At 33.3% G+C, this 23,878-nt stretch overlaps 2 protein-coding genes across 2 annotated transcripts; one reads left to right on the forward strand and one right to left on the reverse strand.

Moving 5' to 3' along the window:
• Positions 1 to 58: 58 nt before the first annotated feature.
• Positions 59 to 8,445, reverse strand: LOC129875146 (uncharacterized). Its single transcript, XM_055950583.1, has 21 exons — positions 8,023 to 8,445; positions 7,885 to 7,946; positions 7,731 to 7,795; positions 7,504 to 7,547; positions 6,042 to 6,084; positions 5,153 to 5,213; positions 4,988 to 5,055; positions 4,484 to 4,535; positions 4,150 to 4,214; positions 3,988 to 4,054; positions 3,829 to 3,874; positions 3,697 to 3,755; positions 3,495 to 3,575; positions 3,296 to 3,407; positions 2,472 to 2,560; positions 2,324 to 2,380; positions 1,359 to 1,482; positions 962 to 1,128; positions 802 to 874; positions 593 to 716; positions 59 to 511 (listed from the first exon to the last, which is right to left on the reverse strand). The coding sequence occupies exons 1-21, from the start codon at positions 8,291 to 8,293 to the stop codon at positions 379 to 381; spliced, it is 1,863 nt and encodes a 620-aa protein (XP_055806558.1). The 5' UTR covers positions 8,294 to 8,445; the 3' UTR covers positions 59 to 378.
• A 10,614-nt stretch (positions 8,446 to 19,059) lies between these two features.
• LOC129873497 (serine/threonine-protein kinase STY13-like) lies at positions 19,060 to 23,601 on the forward strand. The gene is made up of 6 exons (XM_055948605.1): positions 19,060 to 19,659; positions 20,175 to 20,307; positions 20,423 to 20,618; positions 21,900 to 22,024; positions 22,124 to 22,282; positions 22,878 to 23,601. Exons 1-6 carry the CDS (start codon positions 19,526 to 19,528, stop codon positions 23,190 to 23,192), a joined length of 1,062 nt encoding a protein of 353 aa, XP_055804580.1. The 5' UTR covers positions 19,060 to 19,525; the 3' UTR covers positions 23,193 to 23,601.
• The last annotated feature ends 277 nt before the right edge of the window (positions 23,602 to 23,878 follow it).

Genomic DNA, 23,878 nt, shown 5'->3' on the forward strand with positions numbered 1-23,878 from the left:
CGTCTTTGTGGATCTAATTGTGTTTTTATGCTTTTTGCTAAATCACAGGATTGAACAATGAGAAAATGTGTGCAAAGTATATAACACCAGAAATTCAAGGAATCAAGCGTCTGCACATATTAATTAACTAAACGGCTAATTCTAGTGCCACAAAATCAGGCAATGCAACGAGCATTGCCAGATTTGTTAAATCTTTGAATGTTTGAAACTATTCGCGAAGTATCGGGAGGTTGTCTCCAGCTCAGCCAATTAAAAGTGGTATGATATTCCAAAGAGCATCCAAAGCTTCATTCTGAATTGTTTGAATTCTTCAATCTTCAATGAATAGAACAGGGCATGTACCACAAGTAGTTTAGGAACAGTGCATTAACATTTCTTTCATTTGAAGTTATTATTACGCTCCAACTTATATCTAGAAAAATATAATACTAACAGAAGAGGAGCAAAGAAGCCAATAATTCCAAGACCAGCAGCTGATACTATGCAGTAGAGTTCTTGGATCCTAGGTAACCTGGATTACAATATGAACGAATAACCAAAATTATGATTATATACATGGCATATATTATAGGTCCAAGCAAAAAGGGCAAACCTTGTGATAGAAAGGAAAATTTTGGAGATATTTTCATAACTGAAGGACGTAACAAAGCTTGAGATGACACAACAGAAGCATAGAAGCAAACCAGGACTTATCAATTCATGAAGAAGGAAAAGCCCTGCAAAGAACAACCAAAATTACATAAACAGAGTTAAGAGAAAACTGCTTTGCTGGACTGACATAGTCATACTTCTACGTTTTACCTCCAATCTTCCTCCGAAGAAGATGGATCAGAGTAATGAGAGACAAGGCAGCTGTGAGTGATGTTGAAAGTGCCTTCATCAGTACAATTAGCTATGAGATTTTGTTTAAGCATGAATAATATCTACTATTTACTGCAAGAAAATGGGTAAAGTAACTAACCAATCCTTGCACTCCAATATGTAATCTGTGAACAAAGAACCAATCCAAGATAGCATTTAGCACAATGGCTCCAATACTAACCAGGAAAGGCCTCAGTCCATCTCCAAAGGCATAAAACACTGCAACTAGCAATTCTCTGACAATCAAGAATGGTGACCCAAGAGAATCTATACCAAAAAAAGAAAATATATCAAGAAACTATACTTTTACTCAAAAAAGTTCTCTCTTTGACTAGTACATTGTTATTGTCGTTTCCAGCTCCCATCTGATGTCTAGACATAGATTCAGCTCTCACGAGTACAACTGTGCTCTATTTTATAAGCCCCTCATCCAGAATACTCAAAAAGTGTAAACTTGCCATTCAGACATCCTAATTTGACTAGTTACCAATACTTACAGAAAAGGAAAAGAGAACAAACTAAAGCACTTGCTGAAGAATCAAATGCATATCGCTCAAACAAGACACGGATGATTGGATCAGCTAAGCTAATCATGACGGAAATAATCGGCAAGAGAACCACCTGCATCAAAACAGGAAAACGGTCAGACAATCAGAAACCAAGTACATTTGTTAACTAGGTATTAATATCAATTTTTCTGCACAGTTGGGGCTTTTGATAGAGTTCAATACAAATCTATTCACCAAATCAGTCCGTATTAAGCGACTCCAACTGCATCCTCTAAATCTTTTGAGAAAAACTGCATTTGGACCTTGGATCTAAGTTGCTCAGACTCTTCAAAAATATCAATGGGTGCGTGTCGGATTCTCCAAGATTAGTGCATTTTTGGAGGATCCGACACGGATACGGCATCAATTTTGGAGAGTCCAAACAAAATAAATTTGGACGACATAAGTCCTAGGGACAACTTTGAGGAACCTGCTAAAGCAAACCTAAGATAATGAAATACCAACCAGCAGGCTGTCCAAGTTAAAAGAGGAAAATGATATCCTTAATAATTGTAAAACAATATACAACTCATTCACTTCTGTTTCTATCTACTCCAACAGGCTCGGAGATTGAGGAAGGACGAAGAACTAGTTATTCTGAGATTGAGTTTAGAAATCTTTTCAGAACGATATAACAATTAGTGGAAGTGTGAAAATGTGAGACTCAGAGATACAGTATCAAGTTAGAATGTGATCATATTATTGACTTAAATAAATCTGTAACCTTGAAGCACAGAAAGGGGCGACAATTTGGGATACTCCAAAAAGAGAAGTTGGTTAAAGGAATGGCAGAGTACAGCTCGAGACCAGAAAAATAATTGTCCATTCCTTCACAGTTCTATCAAAGATGCACGTATTTTGATCCGTCCCATAACATTCAAGATGAACATGTTATCTAAGATAAAAGCCCTAACCATGCAAAGCAGGACGCCTCTGTATATCTTCTGTACTAGGTTTGGCCATGACTCTGCCTGCCAAAACAATCTGGAGTTAGAAGACAAATACAAATGAAAGAAAAACGACATAACGTTACTGATCATCACAAAGTCAAAATATGAGCACCTTTATCAGTGCCGAAAATGTGGGTAAAAGAGGCAGTACAACGATGCTTGAAAGCAAACCCAAAGGTGCCATGACCAAAAGAAAAGCATCTGAAATTTTGACCATATCAATGATGAAATGAGAATTAGGGCATCCACAAAGCAGAACCAACTGGAAAATGGGAAAAGGGAAAAGAGTATAACAACACTCCGATGCAGTAAAAAGGATGGAAAAAATCAGTGCCCTGCATGGAGGCTTTAATTGCAATTATCTGAATGATACCTTATGTTTTGCATTATGCTACTCTGGCAGTATTGTCTCACATTAAAAAACTTCTCACTGTCACTCACTAAGGTCTGATATTCTTCCACATAGATTGATAAAAGATTCAAAAGGTTGTTCCACTATTTAGAAAGTTATTCTTTCAGACAAAAGAGAAGTTAATAATACTGCTTGACATTTAATTGCATAATACCATCACCACTTGACAATTAGTTATAGTACAATCCTTTCACAAACACAGGTTATATTGATCATCTGTGTTGTCAAGTATACTGTTCAAACATGTCATAATGATGATGTTTTGGTCTCAATAGGTCAGATTAGAAAGTGGTTATTTTTTCATTTTTATTTTATTTATTATGATGATGATATGATATGTGCTTAAATGACAAAATGAGGATTCATATAGCCAACCCCAACTTATTTAGGACTTAGGCATAGTTGTTGTTGCTGTTGTTGTATATATCCTCAACAAAGAGGAATTATTGGGCCTTCTTCTCATTACAAAGAATTACAAAGGTCTAAAAGTTGTGCATGGACGATAAAAAATCGCTTTCACTTACATGAAAGACCTGCAGCTGCACCATGAAAATGAGATGCGAAACAGAGGTCAGTAAATGATGCTATTTGTGCCAAGCCTGAATTGAAAATTGCTGGTACTAGAATCGAGAAAAGCTGTGAAAAAAAAGAGAGGAGAAGTGATCAATGCAATAAACTGATTGAAATGAATGTAAAACAAAGTGGAAGATCAAAGAGATGTACGTCATAAATATCCCCGTTCTTCAATTCGTCAATCCATGATTCTGAAATAACTTCATGCCATGTTCCTCTTAGCAATAGAACCTAAACTCAAGCACAAAATGTATATGTAAGAATCAAGTATATGAAAAACATGGAAAGGTTGTCTTTTAACCCTAAACAATAGAAACTGGGAATGAAAGAGTCAGAGGTGAGCAATGGCAACCTGGATAATCCATTGAATGACTGCACCAAGTGAAGCTCCGCAAGACAGAAGAATGCCACCTATTCAAAGAATCTAAAACTTAAATATCATTCTCAAGTAACATCACTAAAGTAACTGATAAGAGTACTTTACCAGAACAAAAGACATCCGATTGTCTGCTAAAGGAGTAAAAGAGGCACTGTGACAAATTAAAACTGTATATATGTCAGAGTCTAGAAGAATCTACTACGAGATATAGAAGAACTACTTTTAATGATATAATACTAGGGCTATGACAAGTTAGAAATTTACACAGGCAATCAGGAGCAAACTAGACAAGGTGGGGCTAATCGCCGGAAAGACATTTTCTCCTTTTGCACTAGAGTTAAAAAAAATAAAAATATATTATGTTAGGCACTCAAAGAACAACTAATAATAGGAAAAGGATATAGAAAACACTAAATAGCATCTTACCTCATATAACCAAACCCAAGCCCAACAGGGCCAGCAAAAACTATGCAAGAAGTCATTATTTTCAACTGAAAAATAAGTGAAATTTAGTTAAACTAGTAAAGATTTCTAAATCTGAAAGGAGAAAGTACTCATTGCAGAAACAAAGATGAACAGTAATATATGATCCAATTGGCATGTTGATACAAAGTAAGAGAAGTACACGTACAAAAAGGACTTACTTTTAGGCCAGAGAAAACTGAGATAATAGACAAAGAATTGACTAAACAATCATGGCCAGATAAGTAACGGTAGGAAGAACATCAAGCTGAATTTTGCTGAAAAGTAAACTCAGTACCTGTTGGATAGCTATTCGGCTTGTTATCTGGCCTTCAGCCGAGGTCCACAAACTGAGAATGAATCAATGAAGTGAAATCAGTAAGAGAATCACAAGCATATAGATTCTAATAATGTCATTGTCAGCAAATGAGTTCTCTGGTTTACGTTAATGAAGAAATACTGGCAGAACAACCTTCAGTGAGAAGCAAAGGCAAAATAAAGATCCTGCAACTTGGCATGAGCAGGGAAATGAAGAATCAAATGTTGGAAGAAGGCACTAGAGATATTTGACAATAGAAAACGAACCTACAAAGGTCAAAACATAGAAGAAACTAAAGCCTGTGACAGGCAGTTCATCTTGAGATGTTTGTCATACTTTATTGAGACAAAACCTCCATTTAATTGATCGCAAAATATAAGTGAGGCAAAATGCACAAGTACAGTTTAGGAGACCAGGTCATTTACATTCTATTACTTTGTGAGTTGCATAGCACAAAAATTAATCGGATTTAGACCTTCTTACCCTGGTGCATATATATGAATTATAGACTCGGAAAATATGAACACTAGGGCAGCTATCAAACCTCCTACCTGCATGAAATTCATTTTGTTGCTAAATGCTAACACATCTTTTAGCTGTGATAAATGAGTTAAAAAGGAACTAAGAAAACAGTGAGAATACACATACCAGGATCATGAGGATATTTGCATGCTTAAATAGCTTCTTCTGACGATCCTCTGGAAGCTTACTGAAGATCATCAGTCGTGATAAGTCAGAAGTAAGAAATGTTTTTTTATATAAATCAGAAGTAGGCTTTTTTTTCCACAAGTCAGAAGTAAGAAATGCATTCACAAGACAATCAACAAGGTGAAGTGGAAAAGCTTAACTACTGAGAAACTAGCTCAAAGTCTTTGAAGTTGCTTCAAAATTTTATAAGAACTTCAGGTTGCAATGAAGAATGACGGTCACCTAAAAGAAAGGAGAAAAAAGGGACAATGCAAAAGTCACCATATAGCTCCCCCCCCCCCCCCCTGTCCAGAACATGTCACTACACTACTCATACTTAATATCATGTAGATTTAGTTATCAAGAGAAAAAAAAAAGATATCATTGTCTACACCTGCACTTATATCTGGAGATAAGCATCCACCCGCAGAATCACTCATTGGCGAGTTATGTAAGCATTAAACAGGCCCGTCGACAAAGAAGCTAAGTTTTATGTATGAAGAGGACTAAAATTTGGATATACAGGTCTTTATCTAACTAACCCAGTTGGTCTCCAATGTCTAATCCAGAAGAAGAAAAGAAGGCAAATGATCAGAGGATTTACTCTATGTTACGTAATTTGTCATGTTATGTGGGTGCTGCAGGACAATGAAACTTGGGTTATCACATGTAGCGACACATTAAACTCAAGTATCTCAAGCTTCCCGCTGCTTTAGATGAAGATGGCAACAACAGGGATACAATGCCTTTGGCTCCTCGTACATATAATTCTGTAGCAGTAAGAGTGCCAAACACTATGAATTCAGCATTAGAAATCAAGAAAGTAGCAGATACAGAGATATCAACTAGCCTTAATGTAGCTGTCATTGTGATGTGAATGGGACCATTAACACCTGCATAAAGTAAGGAACCGGTGATCAAAAAGATCCCTATCATCTCCTACACATAAATCCTAGTATTTAACAAGTCAACAACAGGATGCACTCACATGCAAAGGAAGATAGTGACAATGGAAAGAAATCTCGTAAACTCTAAATTTATTGTAAAAATTCCCAGGACATGGTGGCTTTTATCTGGATATTGGAATTTTACATTAAAAAAATGTGGCTTCTCCCTTTAGTATGTCTAGTTCATCATTCTGCCGAAGAATTGTAAGGTTATATGGGCTTTAGAGCTATACATCCGCAAGACTGCAAGTTCAAAGCTACCTTGCAACTTGGACTTGGTCTAACATAGGGTTGAGCCCATCTCTTAGCTCTATAAATTAGGATTGATTGTTTTATGTCTGTGAGCAAGTATTGGATTTAAGCTTTCTTTTAGACCCAAAAATTCCATCTACAAACTAACCAAAAGAGCTCAACTGTAATTGAGCACTCTTGCTTCGATGAAAATTCTTTATTTTTGTCCTCCTAGCATCTTTCAATTTGCAACGTATTATTCTGATTACCCTATCCACAGTTTGTAGCCGGATTTTCATGAAGTACTTAAGTTTAAGTTCATTAAATGCTATATTTCATTCCTATATGGTGTCTATTTTCCTATTTTCCTACTTCCATAAAAATTGTTCCCCTTATCATACAATGGGAAGTTTTAGCTTCGATGTACATCTTTATGTTAATCCAAATTAACAAAAGAAGCAGCATGCGACTTTTTTTTACGCAAACTCTTCATATGCATTGACGTATGGGTATATTGCATACATTGTACTATGTTTCAAAGAGCATGCAAATGATACAATTGAGCTTCTGAAATTCATAGGCTCTTGGGTTGAACGTGAACTGCTAGAGAACAAGTTGGATCAAAGTTGTCGGGTGGATGTGAGAAATGTCAAACCTCCAGTGAGAAATTAATGCAAAACAAAAATGTAAAGAAATCTTGGAAAGAGGAGAGGGGGAAAAAGGAAGAAATTTGGTTTATTTTTAACATAAGAGACTTGGTACGTATAGAAAAATAATGGTAGACAACAGTGCAGACTTAAGAGAGTAGCTTTCATGCTTTTTCATTCTATTATACTTCCAAACTTTTGAAAACCTTTATTAAAAGTAGTTTTCCCCCACAACCTACCCCTCTATAGTTCCCTTTACTTTTGTTTTTATATGAGTTGATAGTGTGCAGCTGGTAACAACACATTGCTTATAGAAAAAGATGGCTGTTACTTGTAGTTTTAACCAAGTTATGACTAAAGAGAATCAGCTACAACCATCATACACAAACAAAGTGAACCCAAACTCTAAAGAGCATGCTATTATGTTTAATATCTCAATACTCTTATGGAAAGATAAATCAGCTATTTCATTTTATTCTCCACTCACCACCAAGAACTGATGCAGCAAAACCGGGTAGCACTGAAGCATACCTGTAATTACAGCACCATTCAATTAGACTAAAATGGTGAGGAGAGTAACAACTAAATTATTATGAAGTTTGACAAAGTAAGAAACTTTTTAGGAAACATAGAACACTCTCTTGTTCTCCTATGAGAAAGGGGAGAAATAACCAGAGGAGGATGAAAAAAATTCAAGTCATGTAAACGGCATACCTGAAGGCAGTTACTACAGGACCAATGCCAAAAGCTGAAGCTATAACAATTTCCCTCAATAACCCCTAAGTAACCGAAAACAACAAAACTATTGAGGGAAGAACTTAAAGGTTTAACAGTAAGTACATTTGAAAAAACATTAGGAAATAATCACCAGAATTTTGCTAGTAATGGTGGCAACACCAATCCATGTTACATTTTTGAACAGCAGCTTGCCTACATGAAATTAACTAAGAATAAAGGATTAACATACACATGTATAAAGATGGATATAGGTTTGTAAATGACGGACCTGGCGGCAGTACAGAGTCATTGTGAGTTGAATCACAACTAAACAGATTTTCATAGTCGCTCGAAGATTCCGATGTATGACAAGATATGTGTCTGCCGGATATGGTTCGGATTCGCCGGAATCTATTGGGAAGGTGATGATTTTTAGCGAAAAGAGAAATGGAAACAATTCTGCGCGAGTGAATAAGTTGCAAGGACAATTTGTAAATTGGCGACCGCGAATGACGTTGACTGTAGTCAACTACGGTAGTATGGTGGACGGTTGTATACATTTCCGGCGGCAAAATCGACGGAGGCCGCGGGAGCTGCGTTGGCGCCAAATTAGAAGGGTCGAATCTTGCCGGTAAAGCTCTTGGGCCAATTCAATTTATATTTGAAAAAACTAATTACAAATAAATACTCATTTACAAGTCATATCCCAAAGTATGAGATTGGTGACCAAGATAACATCCTAGTATCATTCCTTAATGATAATATAATAATATATCTATATACTGTAATGGTATAATTAATGTCTACTTTAATTCTTTAGCTGCATTTCCATGAAATCATCATATACTGGCATGGTATCGATCGTTTCATATAATCATTAAGAATCGTTTCATATAAATGTTGAATAATACCATAATAGTATATATATACTGTGATGGTATCATAAAGGTTTTTCTAAGTCATTCGATATTACATAAATAATACTACCACAGTATATTCGCATATTATCATGATATTTAAAATCCTTGATGAAACACTTTTAAAATCTTCAATGATACCATAACAATATATTGATACCTTATCGATATCATATAGAATTGAGCTCTTTTTTTAAGAAATAAAAATAAAACAATTAAGAGAAAATTATTAAAATCACAATCTTATTTATTAAACGAATTAGTAAATATATTCTTTCTGATATTCCGTTGGTATATTGATACCATATCGATATTGTATAGCATTTAGCTTAATCCTCTGTGATACTCTATCGATATATGATACTGGAAGTAATTATTTTGGGGTGGGGTTTGGATGATAAATAATTTGTTTAAAAGGTCTATTTTGTATAGTTTTTCATTTACATTGGGCTGATTTGAAGCCCAGAAGCTATATTTGCAATGCATAAAAATTTACAAGTCTAGCCATTTCGAAATAATTTTAAATTTGCGGGTTCAACAAAATTTGCTTGAACTCAGTCACTTTGTCTAAAGTTTATGCATAAATGACAAAAAATTTAATCATTTTAACTTTAATTTCATATGGAAATATCTAAACTTTAGTCATACATAATTTTTAACACCACATATCTGAAGTTATTCCGAAGTAAATAAATATGCAAAACTTTCTACAAAATTTGATGCAAGTTAAATAGTAGTAATGTTAAAATAAGATCATCCTGAATTTATTTTCTTTGTCACTTTACTAAATTTTCTTATAACGAACACTAGACGCGTATATTAATAAAAAATTTATCTTATCCTTTTTTCAGATGAAAAATCAACTTATTTCAAAATATTATAAAAGTAATAAAATTATAAGAAAAATAAGTAAAAGATAAGAAAGAAAGACAAAAAGCGGAAAGGGTTGAGAGAATTGTTTTCTGTGTGTATAATCCCACAGAGAACATATGGTTATTTATAGCCAAATTTTCATTAAAAAAAAAAGAGTCACATAACCTAATTTTGCCATTATGTGGGCCCCATTACTAATGGAGCATCCACTTCTCTCTAATTCATAACACTCCCCCTTGGATATCCATGTGTAATATGCCTCATAAAAAAACTTTACAAGAAACAATATACATAGTTATCCTGAACACTTATAGATGTTGTGACTCGTTAAAATCTTACTAGGAAAAATCCAGTGGAAAAAAAGCCCAGTGAAGGAAAAAAAGTACACATATCTGATAATACTCCTTGAGTACTGCCTCATTAAATACATTACTAGAAAAACCAAGTAGGACAAAACTTTGGTTAAGAAAAAAAGAGTACATCGCGTATTTCACTCCCTCTGATGAAAACTTCATTTGATATTTTGGAGACGACACATTCCAATCTTATATCTTAGCTTCTCAAAAGTTGATGTTGGTAATGCCTTTGTGAATAAATCTGCAAGATTATCACTCGAACGAACTTGTTGTACATCTATTTCACCTTTCTTTTGAAGATCATGAGTAAAAAAGATTTTTGGTAAAATATGTTTTGTTCTTTCTCCTTTGATGTATCCCCCTTCAGTTGAGTTATACATGCAACATTGTCTTCATACAATATTATTGGAACGTCTCTTTTCAAAGAGAGGTCACATGTTTCTCGAATGTGTTGAGTTATTGATCTTAACCAAACACATTCTCGACTTGCTTTATGAATGGTTATTATCTCTGCATGATTTGAAGTAGTGGCAACCATAATTTGTTTTGTTGAACGCTATGATATAGCTGTATCACCACATGTAAATAAGTAGCTTGTCTGCGATCGACCTTTATGGAGATCAAATAAATATCTTGCATCTGTATATAACAATCAATTCTGACGTGGATTCATTTGAGTGAAACAACCTCATATCGGTGGTCCCTCAGAGGTATCTGAATATATGCTTAATTTCATTTCAGTGTCTTCGCGTTGAGGACGAACTAAATCTTGCTAGCAAGTTTATAGAGAAAGCTATATTTGATCTAGAATTGTTGGCAAGATACATTAATGCACCAATTGCACTAAGATATGGTATTTCAGCACTAACTAGCTCTTCATCATTTTTATGAGGTCGAAATGAATCTTTATTAATATCAAGAGATCTCACAACCATTGGGGTACTCAGTGGGTGTGCTTTCCGAGGTCTTTCATTTCAAATTCCCTTTTCAGACATTTTACTGACTTTGAAAGTTCTTTAGGAGTTCCGATAATATTCAAATCATCAATATATACGGCTATTATGACAAATTCAGATCTTTTCATAAAGACACAAGGGCAAATTGGATCATTTTTATATCTTTCTTTTAGCAAATATTCGTTAAGACGATTGTACCACATTCGACCTAATTGTTTCAGCCCATATAAAGATTTTTAAAGTTTTATTGAACAAGTTTCCCGTGAATCTTTATATATTTCAGGCATTTTAAATTCTTCAAAAAATTTCATAAAAATATCGTTATCTAAAGAGCCATATAAATAGGCTGTAAAGATATCCATCAAATGCATGCCAAGTTTTTCATGAACTGTCATATATATAAGATACCTGAAAGAGATTGTATCCATCACAAGAGAATATGTTTTCATATAATCAATGTTAGGTCTTTGCAAAAATCCTTAAGCCACAAGTTGTACTTTATATCTTACGACTTCATTTATCTTATTTCGTTTTTGCACAAAGACCCATTTGTATCCCATTGATTTTATACCTTCAGGTGTTCGGACTATCAGTCCGAAAACTTCGCATTTTTCAAGCGAAGCTAATTCAACTTGAATTACATTTTTCTATTTTGGCCAATCATTTTTCTATCTACATTCATCGATAAATTTTGGTTCAATATCCCCATTTTGTTGCATTATTTCAATAGCAACGTTATAAGCAAAATTATTATCGACAATGACATTATTTTGGTTTTATATTTTTCCTGACGAGACATAATTTATTAAAATTTCTTCATCATTTTCAAGCACCTTAACGTCTTCCAAGGTTTTATCAATTGTTATGTCTTCTCGCTCTTCTTGACCAGGTTCTTTCATATCATGACTATCTTGATTGTTTGCTCATTTTCTTTTTTGAGGATTTATATATTTGCAATTGATCGGTCTACCACATTTTAAGTGTGGTTTAGACTCATTTGTATTAATTAATTATTCTACTGGGGCATCAATTCGAATTGGAGCATTAGCAGCTGAAATATGAGATTTAGTAACTCTTGATAGGTCAATGAATGCATTTGACAGTTGATTTGCAATATTTTGCAAATGAATTATCTTTTGAACTTCCAGTTCACATTTATTTGTACGAGGATCTAAATGAGATAGCGATAATGCATTCTAATTTATTTTCTTTTTCAGTTGCTTATTTTCTCCCCCTAATGCTGGGTATACTGATTCATCAAAATGGCAATCAACAAATCTTGCAGTAAATAAATCTCCAATCATAGGTTCCAAATATTTTATGATAGAAGGAGATTCATACCTAACATATATCCCCTACCTTATTTGGGGACCCATCTTTGTACGTTGTGGTGGAGCAATTGGAACAGATACCGCACATCCAAATATTTTAAGATGAGAAATGTTCGGCTCGTGACCAAAAGTCAATTGTAATGGAGAGACTTTATGATAACTTGTGGGTCTGATCCGCACAAGACATGCTGCATGCAAAATAGCATGACCCCATAATGAAATGGAAAATTTTGTTCTCATAAGCATTGGTCTAGCAATTAATTGGAGACGTTTAATCAATGATTTTGCTAGATCATTTTGAGTATGAACATGAGCAACTGGATACTCAATTGTTATCCCAGTGGACAAACAATACTCATTAAATGTCTGAGATGTGAACTCACCAACATTATCATGACGAATTGTCTTTATTGCATAATCTGAAAATTGTGATCTTAACTTAATTATTTGAGCAAATAATCTCGCAAATGTCATATTAAGAGTTGATAATAAGCACGCATATGACCATTTTGTAGATGCATCTATTAAAATCATATAATATTTAAATGTCCTACATGATGGGTGAATGTGCCCACATATATCACCCTCTATACGCTCAAAAAAGGTTGGGGATTCAATTTCACTTTGATTACTGATGGTCTAGTAATCAATTTGCCTTGAGAATATGCAGCATAAGAGAATTCTTTAAATTAAAAAATCTTTTGGTTCTTCAAAAAGTGTCCATGTGAACTTTCAATTATTTTGCGAATCCTATTAGAACCGAAATGGCCCAACTGATCATGCCAAATAATAAAATCATTTGAGTTAGTAAACCAAAGGTTTACTATGACATGTATTTCAACCACGCTAATACTTGTGAAGTTTAAGCCGGATGAAAGAGCGAGTAACTTTTCAAATATAAACCTCTTGGCCGACATCATTATAGTATTGTAAAGATATTCATTCTTTTCATCATTTGTAGTTTCAATATGATAGCCATTTTGACGAATGTCTTTGAAACTCAATAAGTTTCTTTAGAATTGGGATGGCCCAACCGGTCATGCCAAATAATAAAATCATTTGAGTTAGTAAACCAAAGGTTTACTATGACATGTGTTTCAACCATGCTAATACTTGTGAAGTATAAGTCAAATGAAAGAGTGGGTAACTTTTTAAATATAAACCTCTTGGCCGACATCATTATAGTATTGTAAAGATATTCATTATTTTCATCATTTGTAGTCTCAATATGATAGCCATTTTGACGAATGTCTTTGAAACTTAATAAAATTTTTTGAGACTTACTACAATACAATGCTTCATTAATTGTTAAATTTGTTCATCCGATAAGTACAACTTTAGCCTTTTCGGATCCTTCATTTAATCTTGTACTACCAAATATTGTATTAACATTAACTTCTTTCATGATCAAATAAGAGAAATATTTTTTATCTCTTAAAATAGTGTGTGTTGTGGCACTATCAATAAGACACATATCATCATAATTGATTTTGAATCCAACTGATGACTGAAAAATTTTCATATTCTAATATATAAGTTAATTTGTCTGGAGAAAATTAGAGCGTCACGCTGATAACGTATTGTAAAAATAATAAAATTATAAGAAAAATAAGTAAAAGACAAGAAAGAAAGACAGAAAGTGAAAAGAGTTGAGAGAATTGTTCCCTGTGTGTATAATTCCACAGAGAACATATGACTATTTAACTTTAATGAAAAAAGATTGAGTCACATAACTTAATTTTGCCATTACGAAACTAATGGAGCATCCACGCCTTTCTATTTCATAACACAAAATGCATATTTATCAACTTATAGATAACTACTATAGATGAAATATGTGTATTTATATTAGGCCTTAGTGGAAATATGTTAGGTTTACCCTCAGCAAATTCGAATTAATTCTAAGTTCGGTCAAGGGCCCATGATTTTAAAGCGCACTTTCCAACAAAGGCCAGTGGAATAATTAGGAAACATCATTAAGCAATTTTGTACATTATAAACTTATAATAAGTTGATTGGTTATAGTATTAATTAAGTATTACTAGATCTTACCAACTTATTTTAATCACCTCTTTACGTGGTATAGTTTAATTTATTAGCACGGATGGAGTATCAACAAATTAAATAAAGATCTTGGGAAGAGACAAAAGATGTGTACATATATAATGGACAGTGACATTAAGAATGTTAAAGAAAATCATTTGAAAATAATCAGAAATATTAATTATGACTTGTGACTTACGACTAATAACGTGATTACATTTAATAAAAGGCTAAAAAGCAATTGTTGGACAATGAAATGAAAAAGAGGACGTGACTTGGGACACTTTTTACCATTTAATCCAGTTTCTTGAAAATAAGATTCATTATTTTTAAAAATATGTAGTAAGAATAACTTTTATCGTTAAGTGACGGTCATTTTATTCGACACCATCAGATCATTTATCTACAATAGCATGATATACAAAGTCATCAGACCAAAATATGGAGAATTAATTATGTACTAAAGATCTTTATTTTTTTGTATATTAGAAACATAAGACTATTTTTCTTGATTAATTTGCATAAACGGTCATAAAAATTATTTCCACTACGTGATTTTAAATGTGCAAGAAAATATTTGAATTATTTAAAATTAGAATTCTATAGTGTTGAAATTTAACATTTTGTTTGACGTGGGACAGGGTTAGAGCCAAACAGAAAAACCAAAGAACTTACCCCAAAGTCAAAACCAAAACCCAATTAGTTAGACAAACAAAATAACAAACTGTCTTTTACTATAATGATTTTATGACATTTTCAATCTTTTTGACTCTTTCTTTCTCTCCAATTTTCACACCGACATATTTTTTTAATGTATGAAAAATGGTGTAAAATCGATACTTTGAATTATTTGAGCAAATCACGTTGGTTTTCAAAGTCGTTGAAATCTTTTTCATTCAACTACTTACTAGATGCCAAAAAACATTCTATTTTGTTAAATACACAAAACGGTGGTTACAAATTTGATATTTCGACATGTAATAATTAATTTATTTGGAGTTTCCTATGTAGTATTAGAAGTACTTGACAGCATATATATATTTACATGATAATTGAAACTCTTTATGATTTTTAAGTGTATGTTTTAAGTATGTATAATAATAAAGTATCATACGAAATTTATAGCGTTCTACTTTTATAAAAAAGACATATTTTTATTTTTCATCCAGTATTATTCTCCTCTGCACTGAAAAATTCGGACGAATCCAAAATCACATTGCATAAGGCCAATCAATTAGTCAAAGCACATTCTATTAGAATTTTTTCGTGCTCATGATCTTTTATGATTCAATGCAAGGCGTGAGACTTGATCGGTTTGACATGGTTATTTTAATGTGTTGATATAGGGTTTATATATTTTAAGTTTGAAAAGGAAAAGGGTGTAAGTTTCCAATATATTTTCTCCGTTCCATTTTAGTTAGTCATGATTTACTTTTTGAGAGTCAAACTATATAAATTTTAACTAACATTTTAAGATATATTTTTTTATCATATTGATATGAAAAAATTGTAACTTATAGTACTTTTCTTATAGTTTTTGAATATTTAATTTTTTTACTTTATAATATTGAGTTAAAGTAATAAAATTAATTTTAAAAATTAGTCAAATTGAGTTTTGAAAAACGCAACATGACAACTAAAATTGAATGGAAGGAGTATGTATATTTCCTCTATCCATCTTTAGTTGTCCACTATACTAAAAATAAATGTTCAACAATACTTGTCCAATTTATCAAAATCAAGAGATAATTTTAACTTAGTCCCTAATTTAACCTTATCATTGATTAGTAGTCATTTCTTTATTATATTTTTTAAACACAATATTTATTATATTCAAAGAGTGATATGATAAAATTACTTTTTTATTTATAATTTCTTAAAAATTGTGCAAAATCAATAGTGAATAAATAGTATTGAACGGAGGGAGTACTTGAATTTCATAAAAAGATAGTAGGTATATGCGTGTTAGTCTGAACAAATTGTTCTTTTTTTTATTTTAATAATAATAAGTTTTTTCTAACAAACAATAATCTATCATTTTGTGCTATTGTCAAAATGGTTCTCTGTCTGACCCTTACTAAAAGTCAACCTTCTTCTCCTTGTGCTTACTCTAAATAACATCTTAGCAGGAGAATTTGAAGGCATTTTAGGCAATTAAACTATTGGAAATATGATCTGCATATTGGTATTTAAGAATAAAAATTACTTAAAATTTTAATGCAAGCAGAAAAGTCCAAAACTTTTGACTTCTAAATAAGTTGATTTCGTCCAATAGATTTTAAAAAAAGCGAGACAGTGTAACGCCATTAGATTGAAAGCAGCATGTTGTACACATCCATTAATATAGTCATTGTTTGGTTATTATCCTATTAAAATAGTTTGAAGCAATATGAATATATATATATATATATTTCTTTTTATGAAATCAATTATTCAACCGTTAAAAATAAAAAGAAAAGAAAAAATAATTCACCTTTCTCTAATGAACTTTACCCTGCCCCAATCCCAATATTTAAAAAAAGTGCAGCCCCGATGCACTTAAGCTTTCGCTATGCGCAGGGTCCGGAGAAGGGCCCGATCACAAGGGTCTGTTGTACGCAGCCTTACCTTACATTTCTGCCAGAGGCTGTTTTCAAGGCTTGAACCCGTGACCTCCTGGTCCTAATCCCAATATTTACTTGATGAAAATTTCAACTCTCACAATAATAAGCATATTATAAAGGTGAGATGTGTGAGGATAGGGTAGATATTAAGAGTGGAGTAGGAGGGGTGTGGGGCAGGGGCGGATCTAAGTGGGTGGGAGGGGATTCACTCGAACCTCCTCGTTGAAAAAATTACACTGTATTTATAAAATTAAATTCGATATTTATAAATATATATGATAAAATGAACCCCGTCAACACAATTAAGAAACTTAAGCTAAGTGGTCTAGGGGTTCATAATTATGTCGTACTTGGGCCAGTTAACCTTTAATATCCATATCACAAAAATTTATAGGAAATTGGGTTGAAATTTGATGATAATTAATTAACATAACATTTGATTGTTTTTTAAAAAAAAATTCATAAACAATATTTGCATAATTATGTGCAAAATTCTATATTATTTTATGAAGATATAATATGGAATAACAAAGGGTACTATTAATAAATATGTTTAAAAGCGAAAATAACAAAACTAATAACTTGATTGACTAAAGTTCAAAAAATTGTTATAATGAAAAGTACTTTTTATCAAAGTATTTTTGTATATTAACAATTTGTGTTTGACTAATCAATTTGATTTATTTATTAATATTAGATTTTTATTTGTGCTTGACAAAGATTCCAAAATTGTTTTTGAAGAAAGTTATGATTTCAAAGATAATATATGATAAAAAGGACATTAATTGAGAAAAAATAGAACATTGCAAAGTGAAAGAAAAAAGAAAGCATGATAAATTTTAGAAAGGGCTCAATGTAACGGGAAAAAGTAGTAAAAATGTTAAACACGAAAGGATTAGGCGAGTTAAAATTTAGTAGGTTAAAATCGGTAATATCTTTCACAGCCACACTCTCTTTAGTTATCCTGTAATTTTCGCATCTTTACTTTATATATTTTTTGAACCCCCTAAATTGAAATCCTGAATCCATCAGTGGTGTGGGAGGTGCGAGGAGTAGATAATTTTATTCTTATTAGATGTTTATATCAATCAATAGATGGGTATTTTATTTCTAGCACTTAACTATAATTACTCTATTCATATTTCCACTTCATTTCATTAAACCAATATAGATTGAATTTATATAAAATAAACACGTAAATAGTGATTGTATTAAGGTTGAGGGGAGAATCAACATAAAATGTTATTTATACTATATGCAACTAAAACCCATAAAAGATATTAGGACAATATAGAATACGTACTAGTAGTGGTACCTGATTTTCATCACTTGTTTTCTGGTACTACTCCTTGGGACTGAGAAAGGATAGGAACAACTTTTCCTTTATATTTATATTAAAATTTGATTAAAATTTAAAATCATAATTTTTAGAGAATATTATTAATAATACAAATTTTAAAATTATTTTTATTGATTATAATTCAAAATCTCTAGTTAAAATGAAAGGATCTCAATCATTTTACCATAACTTATATTGATAGACGATGACAAATTTATACTTTATGATTAGTGTGTTATTATTGCATTTTATCTTGAATTACATACTATTATTATATGATAAATAGAACTCCGCTACTAAATTGGGTTAATGCTATTTTACTTTTGAAATTAGTTGAAGTTGAATTTATAAGTAAAATATGATAGACTATGTGTTTTTCTTTTATTAAAGTTTGGTTTCATTTTTTCATCTTGATCATCACCTCACTCTAGTTAATAATCTTTTATTTAAATTTGATTATACACAATTTTATGCTCAAATTATTTTTCTCCCAAGCACTCCAAACGAATGATCCCTAATCTTTTCTTTTTCTTTTTCAATATTCCATCTCACCAAAAAAAAATAATAATAATAATAAGAGGATCGTCCTTGCTGCTTCCTCTTCTTCTTCCATCTTCCATGTGCCAATTCCAATTTTTTTATCTTTAAATTAAAATCTCAATATAAATATAATATCCTTTTCGATGGCATGTTGTTATTTTCCCATTCCACCCTTCCTTGTCTCCATTCTGTTGTTAAATAATTTCCATTGTCTCCTCAAAATAATTCAAAAGGTTAAAAAAATCCCCCCCTCCCCCAATCAAACCCCACTCACACCCACGCACCGCTACGCCCCCCGGCCCCCACATTTTTTTTTTATCATACACATCACCTTCTTCTTTTTCTTTGTAGATCAAGAACCAGAGCAACTTATAAATAAAAAGTATTACCACTAACTAAAGTCTCCTAATTGCTTAACATCTATCTCTATCTTTCTCCTTATTCTACTCACTCTTCACCCTATTTATCTCTCTCCTTTTTTTTCTTCCTCTTCTTCTAGCCCCAATTGATCCACCAACCAAACCAGCTGATCTACTACTTAGTAAACTGTTTGTTTTTGATTTTTCAAGTGAACCATCAGGAATTTCTTGTTTGTGGGGTTCATTTTTCTGTTGTTCTAAACACAGAGGAATGTTGTAGATTCGTTTCTGGTTTGTGGGTCACTAAGTTTTCTGGTTCTTGGTCATAAAGTTTTGAACTTTTTGCTTTTGTAATGGGTTTGCTTCAAATGCTTGGTGAATTGTTGTTAAGTGTTTCGATTTTGGTAGTCAAATAGATGTGCTACTAGTTCATTCTTGAAGTTATTATAAGGGGAGAGTATTTGGGGTCTGGGAAATGGGATCTGCTAATGGGTTCTACTCTGGAGAAGAAGAGTTCAATTTGGAGGCGAAATGGTTAATTGATCCGAAGCTTCTGTTTGTTGGTCCTAAGATTGGAGAGGGTGCTCATGCCAAGGTGTATGAGGGAAAGTAAGTTTACTTTCTCTGCTAGTAATTATGTTTTTGACTGATCTGTAAGAGCCGGTCTCCGCTTGTGGGATCACACTGGCTATGTTGTTGTTTTTGTTGTACTGATTTGCAAGTGCTGTTTGTTTTATTTGAATTTTGAACTAATACTGCTAGATTCCGTTGCTATGGCATTACTGTTTGATTTAATTCACGTAGTTCAATGGTTTAATCTTAGGAAAATGTTTGAAGAATTAAGCTGAATAAGCCGCTCCTAACTGCTTAAACTAAAAATTTCTGTTTGATTTATAATGTGTCTATGTATACGTCTCGGAAAGTAAACAGTGAATTCGACCAGCTATTTGTGAAAAAAATCCCCAAAATGTTTTGCTACAAGATATTGTCCTTAATTCTGAAGTTAAGAGCGATTTAAAGTATGGGCTAGTTCGTTAAATTAGTAATGCCTATGTTTCTAAAAGTATTAAAAGTGTGCAGTTTTGTGCTCTTTTAATTACCTTTCTTGGTTTGGTTCTTCTCAGATACAAAAACCAGAATGTAGCGATAAAGATTGTGCATAAAGGGGAGACGCCCGAGGAGATCGCCAAGAGGGAGTCTCGTTTTGGAAGGGAGGTTGCAATGTTATCCAGAGTTCAGCACAAGAACTTAGTGAAGGTTGCTTTTAAGTCCCAAACTTGCGTTTGGATATGATCTATTTGATGAGCGGTTAATACAGCTAATTGAATTGCTGACATTGGTTATCGGTTTTCATTTGATTTTTCATTTACAGTTCATAGGAGCTTGCAAGGAGCCTGTCATGGTCATTGTAACTGAACTTCTTCTAGGTGGGACGCTGAGGAAATACTTGCTGAACATGAGGCCGAGGTGCTTGGATACTGCTGTTGCAATTAGATTTGCCCTTGATATAGCTCGTGCAATGGAGTGCTTGCACTCTCATGGTATCATTCATCGTGACTTAAAACCTGGTAACTAATACATCTCTCTCTGGATTATTTATTTATTATTATATTCAGACTATTCAACTGACAAGCGGTGCTTGTTGACTTTTCGACACACTCAAAAGTGTGAACCATGTCTCAAACTGCTCATTTTAACAAATAAGTTGAGACATGAATAGAGGTCCTCATCCATTTCAATCTGGTCTGAAATCGCCACTGATCTTCTAACCTTTATGTGGTCTTGATCTCTAGTAATGTGTTTCGATGGTCACATGCTTCAATTTGGTACTAGAGCAGGCAAAGATCTTGGGATGGAACCTCACCGCCACCCTTTATCAAAAAGAATTTCCACGTGCTTGGCCCATGAAAAAAGAATCAAGCCCGCACGTGAAAGGACATGTTTAGAATATGATTGCTCTCTATAACAACTTAAGCTTTTAGATGAGATGATTACACACTTCAATAGCCCCTATATGGTAAAAGCATTACTGGTTTAGTAATTTCATATGGCATATGGTTCCAGATCACTAATAAGCACTAAAATTCTTTCTTGTGTCCTCTGCTTCGTGTTGTGCACTTTCTTTTGCTAACTGTTCTGCTTATAAGAACAAAGAAAAGTTGTTTTTCAAGCCTCCATTGGCTTTGCTATTCACTATTCCTATTTTTGTCTGTGGGTTAGTACAACAGATAAGGGAATAATTGATAGTAATCTTAAGATGCTCTCATTGGTGTCATCTTGAGGAACTAGATTCTTGACGATATTACCAGCACACGGGCGGTAGGAGCAGCTGAATACATAAGAAACTTTAACTGGAATAAATTCCCCTGAAAGTGCTGCAGAAGAAGATGCTTACTTATCATCCTTTTTAATAAAGTGTTTCGAGAAAATTGAAATTTTACTTTCTTTTGTTTTCTTCTTCCAAGGTTAGAAAAATAATTTCTTTGAGTTCCTAAATAAAATGTCTAGATCATATTAGTTTTTACTACAAAAATGAGATGCATAACATTTTTTAGATTTTTTTTTTTGGATGAAGTTCTGAATTATATTACAAAGGCATCAGGAAGATGCAAAATTACAATAAGTCTGAGCAATTATGATTGTTGTCCTTCTTTGGCCTAGTAGTGTAACTTATACTTGTCTAGGCTTAGTAATGATTTCAAACTTTACAAGTCTTCTCTGCTAATCGACGGTGTTGACAGCATTTATTGATATTGCTATTCCTTTAAAAATTACAATGTTGTTAGTATCATTTTTTTTTCTTCTTTCTAACCTTTTCTGATTTGGGTTCTGTTTACATTTACTTCCAGAGAACTTGCTTTTGACAGCGGACCATAAAACTATCAAACTTGCGGATTTTGGTTTGGCAAGAGAAGAATCATTGACAGAGATGATGACTGCTGAAACTGGAACTTATCGCTGGATGGCTCCAGAGGTTGATTCTTGAACACCTGTGCTTATTAATATATTTTCCGTACCTTTTCTCTTGTCCTATGGCTCTACAACTGACTTATCACTCTCCTTTTGGTGGCAGCTCTACAGCACGGTCACTTTAAGACATGGCGAGAAGAAGCATTATAATCACAAAGTTGATGCCTATAGTTTTGCAATAGTCCTGTGGGAACTCGTACATAACAAATTACCATTCGAGGGCATGTCTAATTTGCAGGCTGCTTATGCAGCTGCTTTCAAGGTAAATATCTTCTCTCCTTATTGGTCTTTGTCATCTAGTTATCTCAATAATTCTTTTGTTGAGATCATCATTATAGTTTTCCTGAACTAAAAGGATGAGAGAGGTTAATATGTGATAGCATTTAGTAGGTTCACATCACACTGCCTCCTTTACAAAGGGCACATCAAAGACTAAATTGGACCACTGGGACACTTGTACAACTTTGGCTGAATGGACTTTAATTTACAAATGTTTGTCCCACAATTGAAGACTTAAAAAGAGTTGTTTTTGTCTAAAAGAACCTAACTTTTGACTGAAGAACACGAATACGTGGATAATTACCATGCAGAAACTTGGGACCCAGTGTCCCAGGGATTTGGCCGACGAAAGCCTATATTTAAGAAAATGGTAGAGGGTCGGTCCATCATTCACCGAGTTCTGAACCGTGCATCACCAGAAAATAAAATAAAAAAGATTAACTTGGGGCCCATGCTTGGGTTCTATCACAATTGGAAAACAATGTCTGGTCTTAACTTTGTCCAGCAAGAAAGTTAGTATAACAATTAGTAGCTGTTTGGTTTTGCTAAACCAAGTTTATACCTCTTGTGTTTTGCAGAATGTGAGACCAAGTGCAGATGATCTTCCAGAGGATTTGGCTGTAATTGTAACTTCGTGTTGGAAAGAGGATCCAAACACTCGTCCTAACTTCTCTCAGATAATACAGATGCTTCTACATTTTCTCTCTTCAGTTTCACCACCGGAACCAGTAATACCAGCTAGGATTTTCACTTCAGAGAATCATGTCTTGCCACCAGAGTCTCCAGGTACCAGTTCCTTAATGGCCAAGCATGACGACTCGGGTGAGACCCCTAAAACACCAATGGAGAATCAGCCAAGAGGATTCTTCTTCTGTTTTAACCAATGCTACTGATCCCCAAGGGAAAAGTTTGTTAATTACCTAGAAGATACACTCCAAGTTCAGCTATCTTTTAGTAAGCTCACAAAATGTTTAGTCCACAGATAATATGTCGTCACTAGATAACTTAGCTTTTGGTCTTTCTTCCTCTGCCCCCACACAAGATAAAAAGGTACTCTTTAGAAATTTAGCTGCTATAGTAAAACCAGCCATGTAATTCAAAGGTGAAGTTGCTGCAGGAAGATGCATGATCTAGACTCGTTTAACACGCGGGAACGTGTTCTGACTTAATTGTGAGGAGTTTCTAGATGCTGGAGTTGGGTTGCTGTGATGTATATTATAGTTGTAAAAATAAGGTCCATCCAAAGATCTGTACTCCAATCTTTTGTTAAACTTCAATTGACTCTTGTCATTTTGGCACTTATACTTGCGTATATTGTACCTCTTCCTTTGCCAACTCCGCCTATATTTGAGAATGAACTAATCTATCACTTCCCTGCAGTAAGTTAGGAACTTGCTAACATGTCGTGGAGTGTAAACAGGCTGGGTTATAATTCCCCATTAAGTTGGACTCAAAATGACCCATCCATCAAACTATTGGGTAAAAATGAGTCAAAATATAATATATTTGACAAATATGAAATTTTGAAGAACTTAAAGGTAGTAATAATTTAACAAAAATACCATTACTAACAAAATAA

This window comes from Solanum dulcamara, chromosome 11, assembly GCF_947179165.1.
Source record: "Solanum dulcamara chromosome 11, daSolDulc1.2, whole genome shotgun sequence".
NCBI classification, from domain to species: Eukaryota; Viridiplantae; Streptophyta; class Magnoliopsida; order Solanales; family Solanaceae; genus Solanum; species Solanum dulcamara.

Excerpts from the sequence above, each read along its gene's own strand:
- LOC129875146 (XM_055950583.1), bottom strand. The coding sequence starts at position 8,293 with ATGTATACAACCGTCCACCATACTACCGTAGTTGACTACAGTCAACGT. Across the intron at positions 7,548-7,730 it reads CCTGTAGTAACTGCCTTCAG|GTATGCTTCAGTGCTACCCG; the intron begins GTATGCCGTTTA and ends CTGTAATTACAG. Across the intron at positions 717-801 it reads TCTTCGGAGGAAGATTGGAG|GGCTTTTCCTTCTTCATGAA; the intron begins GTAAAACGTAGA and ends TGTTCTTTGCAG.
- LOC129873497 (XM_055948605.1), top strand. The coding sequence starts at position 19,526 with ATGGGATCTGCTAATGGGTTCTACTCTGGAGAAGAAGAGTTCAATTTG. Across the intron at positions 19,660-20,174 it reads GCCAAGGTGTATGAGGGAAA|ATACAAAAACCAGAATGTAG; the intron begins GTAAGTTTACTT and ends GGTTCTTCTCAG. Across the intron at positions 20,619-21,899 it reads TCATCGTGACTTAAAACCTG|AGAACTTGCTTTTGACAGCG; the intron begins GTAACTAATACA and ends ATTTACTTCCAG.